We start from the raw sequence: 17925 nt of genomic DNA on the forward strand, positions 1-17925 counted from the left end.
TTTCCTATGTTTTTTGCTGGTTTCCAGCAAAAAATGTCCATTTGGAAGAATGGATTTGCTTAACAACTATGTGATTCACTTAAAAACTGTGGCAACTTGTTTCATGACTACTGTATAAAGTAGGAGTCTTCAAACTTGGCCCTTTTATGACTTGTGGACTTCAACTCCCAGAATTCCTCAGCCAGGCATGCAGGCTGAGGAATTCTGGGAGCTGAAGTCCAAAGTCATAAAAGAGCCATGTTTGAAGACCCCTAGTATAAAGGTTGTAAAATTGAGTTTGGTCACCTGTATGGTTACTGATACGAACCCCTCGTCTGGCTTTACTTTGAAATGTCTGTAAAAAAAAATTCAAATAGATCATTGTGTTCAATTTTGTCTTCTGATTGGGGATAAACCACTGGTCATGTTTTTTGCCTGACTTCTTGTTTTCTGGACTCAGTTTAAGGTGGTGTTGATAGTGAAATCTGAACTTCTTAGAACTAATAAAGAGATGCCTTCTTTTGTTTACGTTAAGCTGAGAACCTGTCTATTTTGTCATCCCTCTATCTCAGGGGTGTCAAACTGCTGGCCCACAGGCCAGATCCATCATGCAGAAGCCGCGCCCACTCCAGCTCTGGCAAGGGGAAAAAAGCCACGATACATCACGACACGTCACGTGATGCGGCGAGTTTGACACCCCTGCTCTATCAGGATAGATCTACAAACAGAATAATTTTGAGCTCCTGAACTGAAAGCAAGGTGGTCTTGTTTGTATGTTGTGTTTATTTTCCTAGGGTGGGGCATAAATGTTTAATTGATGGGAGATTAATAATTAATATTACCTGCTCTTAAGCATTTTTGCTGGACCATTCCATACTTCAGCATTTTTAAAAGATTAAGCCACCTTATATTCAGAAACAAAATTATACAAGGTCTGAATCTTTTGTGTTTCTCTCTGCCTCCGATATAGATTGATAAATATCTATATGCCATGCGGCTGTCGGATGAAACTTTGCTGGATATTATGGGTCGCTTCAGGAATGAAATGAAGAATGGCCTCTCTAGGGATTTTAACCCAACAGCCAGTGTAAAGATGCTGCCTACCTTTGTAAGGTCTATTCCTGATGGCTCAGGTAAGGGTTATCGCTCTTGTGATTTGCTACTAAAATTGTTAATGAAGATGGTTTCTTAAAACAAATCCAGTATTGTTCCTTCCAATATGGTGAGATCTGATGATTCCCCCTTGGGTCATAGTGATCCTAAAGCCACATAAAGCTGTAAGAAAAAAAATGTAATATTAGTAGCACCATAAAAAAATTCTCCAGCCCAATAGAGCATGCCATTTACCAAAACATAAGTATAGGTCAGGGGTCTTGAAACTTGGCAACTTTAAGATTTGTGGACTTTAACTTCTGGCTGAAGAATTCTGGAAGTTGAAGTCCACAAGTCTTAAAGTTGCCAAGGTTGAGGACCCCTGCTGTAGAACATAAAAAGTCTCCATAATTTGCAGTATATATATTCCAGTCAGGAACAGCTTAATTAAAGTCTGGGCAAGAGGGAAATTGCTAGAGCAAGTCTCAACAAGAATGTAGTTTATCATGACCAGATTTGTGCTCCATTGAAATGGCTAATTAGGTGACACAGAAACTCTTCGTTCTCCTATAGCTCTCCCAGCTATCACGGATTGGGCATTGTTGCAAAAGAGTGTGTATGTATGTAAGTACTGTATGTCTTCTAAAAATTAAATAGAAAAAGTAAAAAATGCTCCAAACCTCATAAGATCTTTCAAATTTAGATATCACCTGAGAATGTGGCCACTGAGTATATATTGCATACAGGGTGTTTCCCAAAGTCAGGCCCTATAGGCCAATTACAATAGGTTTTATTAATTTTATTACTTCATATCTTTTCAGAGAAAATGTCAGTGCACTTACAGGAATGTTCAACAGTCATGTGTCAAGCAAATAAACGTTTAAAAAAAAATGGCAACCAATTTGAACATTTAACATAATTTATATAATACATTTTCTAGGCAGTCTAGCTTTTGGTACACTCTGAATACAGTATTGCCCTTCAAGCACATTGAGTTTATGATCCTGTAATCGGATGGCAACATGTATAATATAAAAGGGGAAAAATGACATTGCCATAGGTGTATACTATAGGCCACCCAACCAAACAGGAAATAGATGAACTTTTTGCTAGTCAGTTAACTAAGGTATATAGGAAGCACATCACAATAGTAATGGGGGACTTCAATAACCCTGACATGAACTGGGAGACAAACTCTGCACCAAATGGAAGATCAAACAGATTCCTGATAAATCTAGCAGACAACTTTACCTCCCAAAAAGTAGAGAAGGTAACTAGGGGATTAGCCATATTGGATCTAATCTTCACTAACAGGGATGAAATGATGGAAGATGTTGAAGCCACAGGAACCTTGGGGGGGGAGTGATCATGCAGTATTGGAATTCAACATTATGGAGGCACAAGCAATAGAACACAGTCAAATTAGAGTCTTGGACTTTGAGAGAGCTAATTTCAATAAACTTAGAGAGAGCTTGGGAAGGATTCCATGGATGAGAATCCTCAAGGGGAAAACAACTCAAGAAGCTTGGGAAATTTTGAAAAGTGAAATAATAAAAGCCCAGTCTAGCACAATAACAACAAAGAAGAAAAACAACAGTTCTCCAGCACTGGAGATGGATAATCCATGCAGTGGGTTGAGACTGTATTCCTGGCCAATCAGATCAGTCAGCCAAAGTTGCCACGCCCTGTCCTGGACCATGATTCTCCAGTCTTGACTGATCTGGCCATGCAGACAGACCTACAACTTTGGCTCCTGGGCAGGTATAGTTCCTTTCCATTGGGGGGGATTTCTTCTAGTAGCTGAAATTGCTTAGTTTAAAAGTTAATTAGAGATAATTTAATTCAATTTAATTGATTACTCAAAATTTCCGGGATAAATTGTAAGACTCAGGAAGTCAGATTCCCTACAGGGGAAACCACCCCCACTTAAAAGGGGGAAATCCCTAACTCCCCTCCCTAACCCAAACCCCAACCACCTTCCAGCAGCCGGCAGCCGCCTTAAACAAACGGGGAGGCTCGGGCAACCCCTTGCGTTTAAGACAAACAAAACAAAAAAAACAGAAAGGCAAGCAATTAGCGAGGGAAGCGGAGGACAAAGGGGACGCATGCTGGGAGGGAGATTGATTAAGGGAAACAGCTGGCGTGCGAAGGAGCAGTCTCTTTCACTCACCAGGCTGCTCAGGATTTTTTAAACGAGGCGCCATTGTCTGCACAGCTGGGAACACGCGCGGCTCTTTGTTACAACCACACGTGGCACAGGCAGCCCTTTTAGCACAGGCGCAATAATCTCCTGCTCCTTTTAACACATGCGCAGTAGTCTCCTGGCAGCGGCGGCCATATTTTTGTCCAAACAGGGGATCTAAGGCTCCCTGAGAAAGCTAGGTTCAGCCGCTGGAGTGAATTAATAGGCAAGCAGTACTGGGGTACTAAAGCATCTATTATTCATTCAGAGACATTCAAATCAGACACATAGCTGCTGGTTCCAGGACTTGATGTCTTCTACCTAAAGTAAATAAGAACCTTTCATAACTAACTGTGTTTAGTTGCCTTTGGCTCCTTCCGGACTTCGGGTCCCCCATTAGTGGCCCGTACGCTTCTGGATTTAGTGGTGGGTTCCAGGCATCCCCAGTCGCGTGCCTGTCCTTACCCACCATAGTCAAGCCGGGTTCCAGGCATTCCCATTAGCGTGCCTGTTCTTATCCGTGCACAGTGACTAACTCTGACAATTTTGCAGAGTCTGCTCCTGAGTTCCAGACGCCCCCAGTAGTGCGCCTGTCCTTACTCAAAGTTGGAGCTCTCCTACTACCTGGGTCCCCCCTATCGCGGCCCGGCGTTAGTGGAGAATGGAGGAAGCAATCATTCCCTCCACTGGAGCCCTGCCTTCATCCTCTGGAGCACCCGCTTCAGAGGATTCGGAATCCTCTGCAGCCCCTAGAAAGGCTGCAAGGAAGTCATCAAAGAAGGCTGACAAACAGGCAATCAGAAGACACCAAGCCCTAGAAAAAGAGTTCGACAGAGCCCAGAAAAGGGCCAGAATTGAAAATAGGCAGAATGGGGGAATAGGTCCTGATCTACCGCTGGGTCTCCCTTCATCTCCACAGGCCATTTGGTCATTAGGGAACTCATCACAGTCCCAAACAGAGGGTGGGATAGGCGAATTCTCATCGCTCTCCCGATCCCCCTCCCCACGGAGGTTACAGGAAACCCCGAGGACCATGCTAACCACAGCACCTGCAGGGTCACAGGCAATGGTCACTCCTCCTGCATTGACGGGGGATCTGCTAGCTACCCTAATAGCACAGGCAGTGGACCGTGCATTTGAGGCCAGGACTCAAACTTCAAAAGCCAAGCCTCTAGGACTTAGAACGAGGCATCGGGAGGAAACGGAGGACCATCAGGACCTCTCCTCCATCTCAGACTCGTCGGTCTCTGAGGAAGCTTACCTGGACCAGCCAGGTACGTCACAAGGGATTCAAATGTCTGAGGAGGAGGAGGACACCTCACCTCAAGGGCCGTCCTTCAGCGGCCTGTTTAACCCTTCTCTTTTTGTTACTATTCTGCGCAAGGCTGAGGCCACAGCCCATCTGGGGCATGGGACACCAGCGGAGCCTGTCACAGTTGACACGGAGGCTGAGCCGACGTTCGCCGAAAAGGTAACCACTCAACACCGCATACCATGCCCGACCATGTTCCTAAACACAATAAGGAAACAGTGGGCAGCGCCAACCTCCCTACCGCTTCCTAGCAATGCGGAGAGGAAGCTATTTAACGTAGCAAGGGAGCTAGAGGGAACATTGGAGGTGCCGGTGGTGGACGAACCCATAGGTCCCCTGATATCGGACACGGCCATATCAGGAGATTTTGCTGAGGCTCTTAAAGCCGAGGACCGAAAGAGTGAGTCCAACTACAGGAGAACGCACCAGGCAATAGCTTGGGCTACCAGGGCGACTACCTCCGCGTCCTTTTTCACCAGAGCCACACTTTGTTGGCTCCGTGAGTTACAGGGCCGGGTTCCCATGGAGGATATACGCACTCACCAGGAACTCAGCAAAATGGTAGCGGCCACGGAATATGCGTCGGACGCGACACTTTTAGCAACCAAGTTTTCAGCCAAGGCAATGGCGGCAAACAACACGAGCAGGCGCATCCTCTGGCTAAAGAACTGGCAGGCGGATACCAAATCCAAGTGGAAATTGGCTTCGGCTCCGTACCAAGGGGCAAAGCTGTTTGGTGAGGCACTAACGCCATACCTGACAGAGAACAAGGACAAGCGCAAGGTCCTTAAACACATGCTTAAAAGGCAGGACAAGAGACCCGGCTCCTGGGGAAGGAAACAATCCTTTCGTACGGAAGCCAGGGTCAACTACTTTCAAAATTCCCAACCCTTCCAAACTAGACAGGATAGGGAAAGAGGGGGACAGACAGAATACAAGACATAGGCAAACGCAGGGAAGACGGCCCTTTTGGGGGAACAACTGCCCCTTCCGCCATACCAGATGACTCACACCCAGACCTTCCCATAGGGGGCAGACTAGCAGGGTTTGCTCCCCAGTGGGAAGAGACCACCACGGACGTATGGGTCAGGAACACCATACGTCATGGTCTATCTCTAGAATTTCTCTCAAAGCCCCCGAACCGCTTCCGCCCGTGCCCCTGTCCCACAAACCCAACAAAGAGAAGGCTCATGAACGAGGCCGTTCAACACCTTCTAAACATACGGGCCGTAGAGCCGGTGCCTATCAACCAGAGAGACCAGGGGTTTTATTCTATCCTCTTCGTGGTCCCCAAACCCTCGGGGGGTTGGAGAGCCGTTTTGGATTTAAAAAGGCTAAATTTCTACATAAAATACCGCAAATTCAAAATGCAGACACTACGCTCCATCCTTGGAAGCGTAAGGAAAGGGGATTTTCTGGCATCGATCGACCTCACGGAGGCATACTTGCACATCCCTATCTCTCTGGCTCACCGCCGCTTTCTACGGTTTGCCTACAGGGGGCACCATTTTCAATACAGGGCACTTCCATTCGGCCTGTCATCAGCGCCCAGGGTGTTCACCAAGATTCTGGCGGTTCTGGCAGCACACCTAAGAAACGTACCAGTCAGAGTCCAGTGCTACCTGGACGATATTCTAATCCAGTCATCGTCCGCCCAGCAGTCTCGGGCGGACCTAAAGTTAGTGATAAAACTGCTGCAGGACCACGGCTTCTCGGTGAACTTTCCAAAGAGCCATCTAACCCCAATTACGAGAATACTCCATCTGGGAGCGGTCATAGACACAAAGGAGTGCAAGGTGTACCTATCACAGGAACGCCTCAGCAGCATAAAGAAAGCCGTAAAACAGGTAAGCCGCGGTCAGTCAGTGACGCTGGTCTGCCTCTCCCAGCTGCTAGGGAAGATGATATCGACCATAGCGATAGTTCCTTGGGCAAGGCTGCACTCAAGAGAGCTGCAGTGGTTCATGCTCCCGTTTCAGAGATAGCAAATCAGTGCATCCCGGAAGAGGGTAGGCATACCTCTGAGAGTACGACACTCCCTCAGGTGATGGCTATCTCCAGCTCTCCTCAGGGGGTCCCCCTTCAGGGAACCAGACAGAGTAGTAGTCACAACAGATGCGAGCTTATTCGGCTGGGGAGGCCACTTGGGGACCAAGTGGACACAGGGCCGCTGGTCAGCGGTGGATCTCCAACACAACATAAACTGGCTCGAGCTGCGGGCTATTCACCTAGCGTTAAGGCATTTTCACAGCAGCATAAAAGGCAGGCACGTACTGGTCCTGACGGACAACGTGACAGCCAAGGCCAACATAAACCGTCAGGGGGGCACACACTCTCGCTCGCTCTCGGCCGAGGCCCTCCTACTGGGGGCCTGGGCGGAACAAAATCTGGCCTCCATAAAGGCCGACCACATATCGGGGGAGGCAAACATCCAAGCAGATCTGTTGAGCAGATCAACAATAGATCACTCGAGTGGCAACTACACCCGAGGATCTTCAGGGAGATCTGTCACCGCTTCGGGCTTCCCCAGGTGGACCTTTTTGCCTCTCCTTCCAATGCCCACCTAACTCGCTTCTTCTCCCGATTCCCATCCAGGGGAGCAGAGCAGACGGACGCGTTACGGAGCCCATGGCCAAGGGGACTCCTGTACGCGTTTCCACCCTTACCTCTCCTTCCGGCGGTAGTACGCAAGATTCTGCGGGAAAGGGCCGAGGTAATCCTTGTGGCCCCTTATTGGCCAAGGAGACCTTGGTTCGCAGACTTGAGGAGTCTCTCCCGCACGAATCCATGGCGGATTCCTCCGGAGAGGATCTCCCTCAAGCAGGGGGAGATCTCCCACCCAGAGCCACAATGGCTACAACTAGCCGTCTGGCTCTTGAACGGTCAATTTTAGCCAAGGGGGCTTGCTCACAGGGTGTAATTAGGGTCATACAGGCATCAAGGCGCCCCTCCACGAACCGTATCTACGAGGCCACGTGGAGAAGCTTCCAATCATGGTGCTCTAAACAGGAATTGTTACTCGAAGGGATCACAATTCCCAAGATCCTAGAATTTTTACTAGATGGCCTAGAGAGGGACCTCTCGCCAAACACGCTGCGCAGGCAAATCGCCGCCCTCTCAACTATACTTTCTGCCAGCCCCGGTGAATCCTTGGGCAAGCATCCCTTAATACGATCCTTCCTCAAGGGGGCTGCGAACATCAGACCGCCAACCGTGCACAGGTATCCATCGTGGGAACTACCACGAGTACTACAAGCTCTTACCAGAGCGCCCTTCGAACCACTCAAAACATGTGACATTCGCTACCTGACCCATAAGGTAGCATTCTTAGTAGCTATCACGTCAGCTCGACGGATATCCGAGTTAGCTTCTCTCTCAACGAGGAAGGACCTGTGTCATTTTCACAGGGACAAGGTAGTCCTAAGAATAGACCATTCATTCCAAAGGTCAACTCCTTTTTTCACAGATCACAGGAAATAGTCCTACCAGACTTCTGTCCAAACCCAGCTCATCCCCTGGAGCAACAATGGCACACCTTGGACGTACGAAGGGCACTAAGACATTACATTTCGCGCACAGCGGAATTCCGACGCTCGGAAGCGCTTTTCATATCCTTCCACCCCGCTACTAGGGGCCGGAAGGTCTCGTCCTCTACCATCGGTAGGTGGATTAGGGCATGCATCACTGGGGCATACCAGGCGGAGTCCTTGCAAGTCCCCAAGCATATCACGGCCCACTCCACAAGGAGTGCTGCCACCTCAGCAGCATGGGCCATGCAGGCTTCTATTGAAGAGGTATGCAGGGCAGCCACTTGGGCCTCGCCCTCTCCATTCATTCGTCATTACAAAATCGATAAGTACTCCTCTGCAGAGGCCTCCTTCGGTAGGAGGGTTCTCCAGCAGGTTCTAGACCAAAGTTACACACGGGACCAGTCTATTCCCCAACCCAAGGGACAATAGGCTTTGGTATGTCCCACTGCGTGGATTATCCATCTCCAGTGCTGGAGAAGGGGCGTTGACTTACCTGAACGCCTTTTCTCAGCACGGAGATGGATAATCCACACCCACCCTTATAGACTAGGATAATAGGGTATATTTAGTGGAGCCAAAACGTCTTACTGTCAGTCAATGGCTGCGCTCGAGTCAAGACTGGAGAATCATGGTCCAGGACAGGGCGTGGCAACTTTGGCTGACTGATCTGATTGGCCAGGAATACAGTCTCAACCCACTGCGTGGATTATCCATCTCCGTGCTGAGAAAAGGCGTTCAGGTAAGTCAACGCCCCTTCTCAAAAGAAACCAGCATGGCTGCATAAAGAACTCTCTGATGAATTGAAAGACAAAAAGGACAAGTATAACAAGTGGGAAGGGGCACATAACTAAAGCAGATTATCAGCAAATAGCCCGAGGCTGCAAAGATGAAGTGAGGAAAACTAAGGTTCAAAATGAACTAAGGCTTGTGACAAAAGTCAAAAATAACAAAAAAAGCTTCTTTCAACATGTAAAAAACAAGAAAAAAGTGAAGGAAATGATTGGCCCATTAGTGGGAGACAGTGGCAAGAAGGTGACAAGCAACAGGGAGAAAGCAGAACTATTCAACTTGTTTTTTGCATCCGTCTTTACACAAAGGGAAAAAACAGCCCAACCTATCAAAAACAGTTTCGCAAAAATCATATTAGAAACACGTTAAGATAGGCAAGAAAATGGTAAGTGAGCACCTGTCTGGCCTAGACTAGTTCAAATCACCAAGACCAGATGGATTACACCCCAAGGTTCTCAAGGAACTGGCAGATGTGATCTCAGAATCACTAAACTATATCTTTCAAAGATCCTGGAGCACTGGGGAACGACCAGAGGACTGGAAAAGAGCTGATGTAGTTCCCATCTTGAAAAAAGGAAAATAAAATGGATCCAGGAAATTATAGACCTATCAGCATAATTGTCAGAATCCAATTATATTTCATCTTTAATTATCAAATATAGAAACTCCCAATTCTGCCTTCTCTGGATTCTGCCATAAGAGGGAGAGAAGGGGGAGAACAACTTTATGGCCCTCACTTCCTTCAGTATACTTCAAGGAGCTGAATGCTGAATGTGTGTTTATTGTAACCTCAAAGCGTTAGCACCAAATCACCTTACCATAACAAAGAAGGGTATTTGCCTTTCATGTAGTTATCTGAAGTCTCCATCCAGACGGAAGAAAGAAAAAAGGGGGTGGAATTGTGATACCTGAAACTATCACTGGAAGGGGGGTTGATTGGGTGGGACTACTGGGGAACCCCTTAAAACCTTGAATGGGAGGGGTTGGACCCCAAGTCCTGTCTAGCATGCCTGCAACCACTTCTTCTTAATAAAGGATTCCTGTTGGAAGAATTATTCCAAGAGTTCTGTCTTCTTAAGATGCAAAGTGGGGTGGGTCCTTACATTAGACAGGACTTGCAAAATTAATCCACCTGGAAGGGAGACCCTTGCTGGGGGATTTTGCAAAAATTACCATGTCAGACAATGGAGCAAGAGAGGGGGAAAACTCCCTGGAAAGAGAGCCGCTGACCCAGTGGAACCTTGCCAGATGTTGGGATCTGAGAGGTCAGATTCCTCAGGAGAAGAAGTGGTGGAGACACGGGACCACAAGCCTCGCTGGTCATGGGCGTTGGAAAGAAAAGTGAGTGGGGAAAGGAATCAAGAAAAGGTGACCCTGAGACGGGGACCAAGCAACCAGAATGGAAGCAGGAGATGGAGAAATCCCTGCACGCAAGTGAAGAGGGAGAAAGCTGGGCACCGTACTCAGACTGGATCCTAGAGAAAGCTATTGACCTGATGAAGAGAACTCTCAGCTCCCTAGGAGAGGAGAATCCTGAGCCCTACGGCCGCCCCAGCTCCTGGAGCCACAAAGGAAGAAACACCGAGGGGGACGTGGAACCTGCAACCCCGGGGGACAGCTACTGATGCAGTAGCCCCCACCCCCTACCGGACCACAGATGGCAACCTGGACGGAAGACATTACCACCAACAACGGAGGCACCGATCCATTCCAAGACGTCCACCGTTGGAGGTGAAATTCAAAGGGGAGCCAACACGCTTGGGGTTTTTCCTAACCCAAGTCCTCAGCTACATGGAGGAATATGGGCAGGACATTCCCAGCGACAAAGCCCGCATCCGGATCGTGCAATCTGCCCTGGATGGACCGGCTGCGGATTGGGTGGTGAACTTGCATGACTCCAATGCCCCAGAACTCAGTAACTTCAACCGTTTCATGTCCTCTTTGAGAAGACGATTTGAAGACCCCCTGGCTGATCGCAAAGCCCGTGAAAGGATAAAAACGATGAGGCAAGGCAAACGCCCGGTGGCTGAATATACACAAGAATTCCGGGCCATTGCCAGCAAACTGAATTGGCCAGAAGACATCCTCCTTGGCCATTTCAAAGACGGACTAAACTATGATCTATATGACGCTTGCCTGCCCCGAGGGGACCCACACGACTTGAGGAATGGTACGTCTTGGCAGAGGAAGCAGAGATCGACATATTGAAGAGGCACCGCCGAGGAAAACAATGGAGCCGCCCCCCGCCTGAGCTGACACACCAACCGGTGAAATCATCGGATACAGCCAAGAAGCAAATGGGGTGTTTCAAGTGCGGAAGAGAAGGACATCGAGCTGTAGAATGCCACTCAAAGGCCCCCCAGCACAACCCAGACAGATCCCCAATCAACAAACCTGGAAAGTTTTCAGCTAAGCCAAAAGAAACGGCCATGAGAATGATGGATATTGCAGAAACCCCCACCTCTGCTCACCAAGGGGAAAGAACTCCAGCCTACACCACAGGGCCGGTGGATGCCCCAGATGACAGCTCGGAGGGCGAACCCCTGGTAAGTGGATGCATCACACCCATCTTCAAAACAGTGACTATATTAATCCCCCCCATGCCCGAAGCTGTGAAGGTGAAAGCCTTAATAGACTCTGGCTGCACCCGCTGCCTCATTAGCCCAACACTAGTGGGCAATCTGGGCATCCCATCCAGGAGACTGGAACAACCAATCTCATTTGGCCAGTTAGAGGATCCATAGCAGGGGGGGTGCCAGCTACCCTAGCCACTCTACCAATACACCTCTCCCTGGGCAAACATGAAGAGGACATAACGTTTGTGGTGACCCCAGGTATGGAATGCCCAATGATTCTAGAGATGGAATGGTTGAAAAAATGGAACCCCTGGGTAAATTGGAGGATGACAGAAATCAAATTCCCGAAGGGGGACCCTATGGACTTAAAACCCCAAGAGAGGCTACCAGAATCAAGAATAGAAAAAGCATCCATAGGAGAGGAAAAAAGATTAACAGAAATACCAGAGGAATATAGAGACCTTGCTGAAGTCTTCAGTGAGGAGAGGGCGAATGAGCTCCCCCCCCACCGACCCACAGACTGTACCATTGAATTCAAGCCTGGGGCAAAACTCCCGAAGCCCAGATTATACTCCATGAGCCCAAAGGAGAGGGAGGAAATGGAAAGATTTATTTAAAAAAAACCTAGAGAGAGGTTTCATTGAGCCAGCCAAGCCTAAAGTGGCTGCCCCGGTCCTTTTTAGAGAGAAGAAGGATGGCTCCTTATGTTTATGCGTGGATTATAGGGCCCTGAATACAATCAGTGAAAGCAACCTATACCCTCTGCCCCTCATGAAAGACATGCTGTCACACCTATCGAAAGGGAAATTTTTTTCTAAACTAGACCTAAGGGAAGCTTACTATCGCGTGAGAATTAAGGAAGGGGACGAATGGAAGACTGCATTTAACTGCCCCATGGGGTGCTATCAATTCATAGTCTTGCCATTTGGATTACAAGGGGGCCCTGCAGTTTTTATGCAATTAATCAATGACGTTCTAAGGGAGCACCTGTTTAAGGGGGTCCTTGTTTACTTGGACGACATTCTTATCTTTACTGAAACAAAAGAGGACCACGTTAACCTTGTCAGAGCGGTTTTAAAGAAGCTGCGAGCCGCCCACCTATATGCCAAACTCTCAAAATGCAAATTCCACCAGGAAAGGATAGACTACCTAGGCTATCGCATATCCCCACAGGGCATTGAAATGGACCCAGAGAAGGTCAAAGCAGTATTAGATTGGGCGCCACCCCGCCCAAGAAAGCAACTACAAAGTTTCCTGGGCTTTGCAAACTTTTACCGCCAATTCATCCCCTCATTTGCCCAGATAGCCTTGCCCCTCACTAACTTACTAAAAACGAAGGGAGCATCCTCAGTAAAACCTAGCCAGCCAAACAATGAATCAGTGAACACCTAGAGGCAAACAAAGTCATTGCCAAAAGCTAACATGGGTTTGTCAAAAACAGATCATGACAGACAAATCTTACCACATTCTTTGACCAAGTGACAAAATTAGTGGACCAGAAGAATGCTGTGGATATAATTTATTTGGACTTCAGTAAGGCATTTGATAAAGTAGATCACAACTTATTACTTGATAAGATAGAAAAATGTGGGTTAGACAGCATCACCACCAGATGGATTCGTAGCTGGCTGACTGGCCATACTCAGTATGTGGACCTCAATGGAACTGCCTCTACATGGAGGGAAGTGAGTAGTGGGGTGCCCGAGGGCTCTATCCTGAGCCCAGTGCTCCTCAACATCTTCATCAACGATTTGGATGAGGGGATAGATGAGGAACTTACCAAATTTGCAGACGACACCAAGCTGGCAGGAATAGCCAACACTTAAGGCTTAAGATACAGAAGGATCTGGATAGACTTGAACACGGCGCTATCTAACAAAATATAATTCAGTGGTGAACAAAACAAGGTTCTACATTTAGGCAAGAAAACCTAGTATAGGTTTAGGTACCTCTTATACTATAGGTATGGTATAAGAGGTACCTCTTATACTATAGATATAGTATAAGAGGTACCTTGCTCAGTAGTAGTAACTGCGAGAGGGATCTTGGAGTCCTAGTGGACAGCCACTTAAATATGAGCCAGCAGTGTGCTGCAGTTGCCAAAAAAGTCAACACAGTGCTAGGCTGCATTAACACAGGGATAGAATCAAGATCACGTGAAGTGTTAATACCACTTTACAATGTCTTGGTAAGGCCACACTTGGAATACTGCATCCAGTTTTGGTCATCACAATGTAGAAAAGATGTTGAGACTCTAGAAAGAGTACAGAGAAGAGCAACAAAGATGATTAGGGGACTGTAGGCTAAAACATACAAGGAACTGTGCTAGAATTGGGTATGTCTAGTTTAATGAAGAGAAGGATGAGGGGGGACATGATAGCAGTGTTCCAATATCTCAGGAATTGCCACAAAGAAGAGGGAAACAAACTATTCTCCAAAGCACCTGAAGGCAGGACAAGAAGCATTGGATGGAAACTAACCAATGAAAGAAGTAACTTAGAACTAAGGAGAAACTTCCTGAAAATTAGAACAATTAATCAGTGGAACAACCTGACTGCAGAAGCTGTGAATGCTCCAACACTGGAAGTTTTTAAGAAGAGATTGGACAGCCATTTGTCTGAAACGGTATAGGGTTTCCTGCGTGAGCAGGGGGGTGGATTAGATGACTTCCAAGGTCCCTTCCAACTTTATTATTATAATACATTAAAAAAATAGCTGGGAAAGCAGATAATAACAAGACCTGGCAATGGCTAAGAGCAGGAAAATTGAAGAAAGAGACAGAGGGACTAATCCTGGCTGCACAAGACCAAGCCTTAAGGACAAATGCATATAAAGTCAAAATTGAGAAGATAGCAACAGACAATAAATGCTGCCTATATAAAGAAGCTGAAGAAACAGTGGACCACCTGGTAAGCTGTTGCAAGAAGATTGCACAGACTGACTACAAGCAGCGGCATGACAAATTAGCAACAATGGTGCATTGGAAGATCTGAAAAAATATCATTTGCTTTTAAGCAAAAACTGGTGGGATCATAAAATAGAGAAAGTCATAGAAAATGATAAAATCATCATCATCATCATCTTTTATTCATTAAACATGAACCTCAGTCAACTGAACATCCAAATTGGCTGGCACTGATGGTTGAAATGGGTTGCTACCAGCATTCTAAGTGTCGTCGTCATTATTATTATTATGGATCATCGCACAGTCAGCCAGATGTTCAGACTGGATTTGGCATTTTGTCTACCTATCAAGTCCTTACCCAGGACCTGGGATAGGCAGATGTGGATGTTTGATGGTATTACAGGTATCGTCGCAGGATGGAAGCAGTAAGGCCGCCTTTTGCAATTGACTAATAGCAAATTTGTCAATGCCAATGGTGTTCAAGTGGTGCTCCAGTTGTTTTGGGATTGCACCCAAAGAGCCTATTACTATTGGTACTACCCTTGCTTGCTTTTGCCACACTTTCTATTTCTATTTGTAGGTCTTTGTGTTTTGTTATCTTCTCCAGTTCTTTCTCGTCTATTCTGCTGTCTCCAGGCACTGCCACGTCCACTATCCAAACTTTTTTGTCTTTCTTATTGACAATTGTTAAGTCTGGGGTGTTATGTTGCAGGTGCTTGTCTGTTTGAATTCTGAAGTCCCAGAGCAGTTTAATTTTATCATTTTCTATGACTACTACTATTTCTTCTCCTTCTCCTCCTCCTCCTCCTCCTCCTCCTCATTATTATTATTATTATTATTATTATTATTGAATTTTTGGTGATGTTGGGTTTTTCTCCTTTCTTAAAAAAAGAAAAATTAAGGTGGGAAAAGAAGCACAGGCCACAGGAAGCAAATTACTCTGAGCCTTCTATTTAACACCACTACCCTCTTCTAAATTGGCCTGAAATTGGTTCAATAAATTTTCTGTGCCCTCTCCTATTCTTCCTTATTGTCAGCCTCAGACAGAAAAAGCAGGTTGAAAAAGTTTAGGATGCTGAATTGTGACTTTTGACCTCTCAGCTGTTGCACGGCCCTAGTTTGCTTGCATTTAACAAGATCATTAAATTAGCTAAGCATTATTTCCATATTTGGTTCCCTCCCCAAACATTACTGCGTTATAAAGTGAAGAAACAGCTGGGTGCTCTCTTTTATATATCCTGTTCAGTGAAAAGAGAAATATAGCTGCTGTCTTTTAATTTAGGCTTCTCTTTCAAACCAGTACTTGGCTTTGGGGCCTGAAGAATAATCACTGTTTTATCTTGCTTTGTTACGAATCATAAGGAATTCAAGGTGGGGAGATGTAACTGTAATTATCACTCACAGGTTGGCTGGGGAATTCTGGGAGTTGAAGTCCGCACATCTTAAAATTGTCAAATTTGTGGAGCTTCCGGTACGGGGCGACGGCGATGGCGGCTACTTTGTAGCCATCCAGCTGGGAAGGTGTTAGAACCGCGGAGCGCAGCGCGTATCAGCTGGCCCGCGGTTCGGAATTCCCTTCCCGGGCAAAGGGAAGGGACAGAGAACGCAGGAGTAGAGGTAGAACCCCTGAACCCCCTCTGGATTTATTCCTAGAGGGGGTGAAAGGAGTGTTCCCTCGGAGCTCCTGCTGATCTCCGCCTCCCAGCTGTTTTTGCTTCCTGGGAAGCAAAAGAAACCGCCGCCTCTATCTCCGTGAATACAGTGTATTGGTGAGTAACTTTTAAAACGGACAGAGCGGTTTAAAGGATTTTTTTATATAGCTTAGGGTTTTATTTCTTTTTTTATTTTAGTTTTGGTTATTTCTCCTTTGTTTTTTTTTTTTGCTAGTATAGAGAGAGGAAATAAGATGGCGTTTTGAAAGTGTCGAAGGTTTTTTTTTCCCTCTCTTTTGTTTCACTTTCTTCTTCAAAGGACTGGACTTTAATGATTTTGCTTTTGTTTTTTCTGCTTTTGGTATTGAACTCTTTTTTTGATTCTTTTTTGTTCTTTCTTTCCTGGATTTTTAAGGATTATAGTGTTTTTGCTGTTTTTTTAAAAAGACACTTTTTTCCTCCTCCCCCTCTCCTTTTTTCGGGGAGAAGGGAAGTGAGAACTGTGATATATAAAATGGCTTCAAAGAGACAGCCGCCCTCAATAACATCTAAGCTGGTTTCTTCTCCTATAACTTCTACTGCACAACCACAACAACAATCTAAACATGTACCACCGGCTCAGCCACCACCCTCCCCTCCTTCACCAGGATTGTCAGCACAAGAGGCTAGAGGCATAATGGGAGATGCTATGGCCCAAATGAGAGATGAAATGTTATAATCTGTTATACAGATTAAATCTGAAATTAAATCTGAAATCAAAGAAGAAATAAGCGGGATAAAGGATTTATTGGAAGATAATAATACTATTTTGAGGCAAGATATAGTTGCAGCAGTATCAGGCTTGGCTAAAGTGGTGGTGAAGCTGGATTCGAGATTGGAAGAAGTGGCAGAAAAAGTTGATTCTTTTGATGAGAAATTTCAAGATGTGGAAAGGAAGGTGGAGACTTCACAAGAAGATATTCTTATGTTTCAGTACAGACAGATGGAGTATGCCCTGAGGATTAGAGGCCTTAAGGAAGATATGAACCAGGATTTGACGGAGATGGTGCTTACTGACCTAGCTATTGCTTTGAATATGGATAAAGGAGAATTACGTAGAGAAGTGGAAAAAATTTACAGAGTCAATTCTTGGATTGCGAAGCAGAAGAACTTGCCTAGAGATGTGGTGATCTATTTTACAAAGAAGTCTCTGCGTAATGAAATTGTACAAGCCTTTTATAACAAGAGATTCCAGATTGCTACCCAAGATATTATTATTTTAAAGGAACTCCCATCCAAAATCTTAAGAAATAGGAAGGATTTTTCTTTTCTAGTTAATGAGCTTAAAGCTAGATCGATGCCATTTAGATGGGAGATTCCGATGGGTGTTGTTCTGAGCCATGCGGGGGCGCGTTATAGATTGAATACGGTTGATAAAGCTAGAGAGTTTTATAATACGGTCCTGGGTGCAGGCTCAGCTTCACCTGTTCAGAAACCTCTGACTGGCAAAGAGTTGGAGCAGCAATCGGAGGCATTAGGTTTGGTCTCTGCCGGGATGCTGCAAGCTGAATGGCAACGTCAAACGGAGGTTAAAGAGCAGAGAATGACCCGTGCAGCCTATAGGCGTAAAGAGAAGGAGCAACGTAAGAAAGAGGCTAAAGAATCTTCTTCTGAAAGTGTTTCACCGCCGGTGGGAGGAGCAAGACCCAAGAGTTCTGCAATACATGCACCAATGGCAGATCTTGAAGGAGTCTTCTCCAGGCTCCTGGCCAAGGGAGATGGCAAAGTTTTTGACCTGGAATGTTAACGGATTGAACTCTCCTCAGAAAAGGAAAAAAATCTTTTACTATCTGAAGCAACATAACAATGATGTTATTTGTCTAAAGGAAACTCATATTCTACTTAAGGATCAGAAATATTTAGTTAATG

The 17925-nt window shown here is 46.1% G+C and overlaps 1 protein-coding gene across 2 annotated transcripts in view; it reads left to right on the top strand.

Moving 5' to 3' along the window:
* Positions 1–17925, top strand: part of LOC120306167 (hexokinase-1) — a 67507-nt gene that overhangs the window by 9721 nt on the left and 39861 nt on the right. For both annotated transcript variants that reach the window (XM_039338875.1, XM_039338874.1), the window contains exon 2: positions 950–1112. In XM_039338875.1, the coding sequence (XP_039194809.1) occupies positions 971–1112 (142 nt within the window). In that variant the 5' untranslated portion in view covers positions 950–970. The remainder of the gene's footprint in view (positions 1–949; positions 1113–17925) is intronic.

This window comes from Crotalus tigris, unplaced genomic scaffold, assembly GCF_016545835.1.
Source record: "Crotalus tigris isolate CLP2741 ecotype Arizona unplaced genomic scaffold, ASM1654583v1 scf7180000017722.570129, whole genome shotgun sequence".
NCBI lineage: Eukaryota > Metazoa > Chordata > Lepidosauria > Squamata > Viperidae > Crotalus > Crotalus tigris.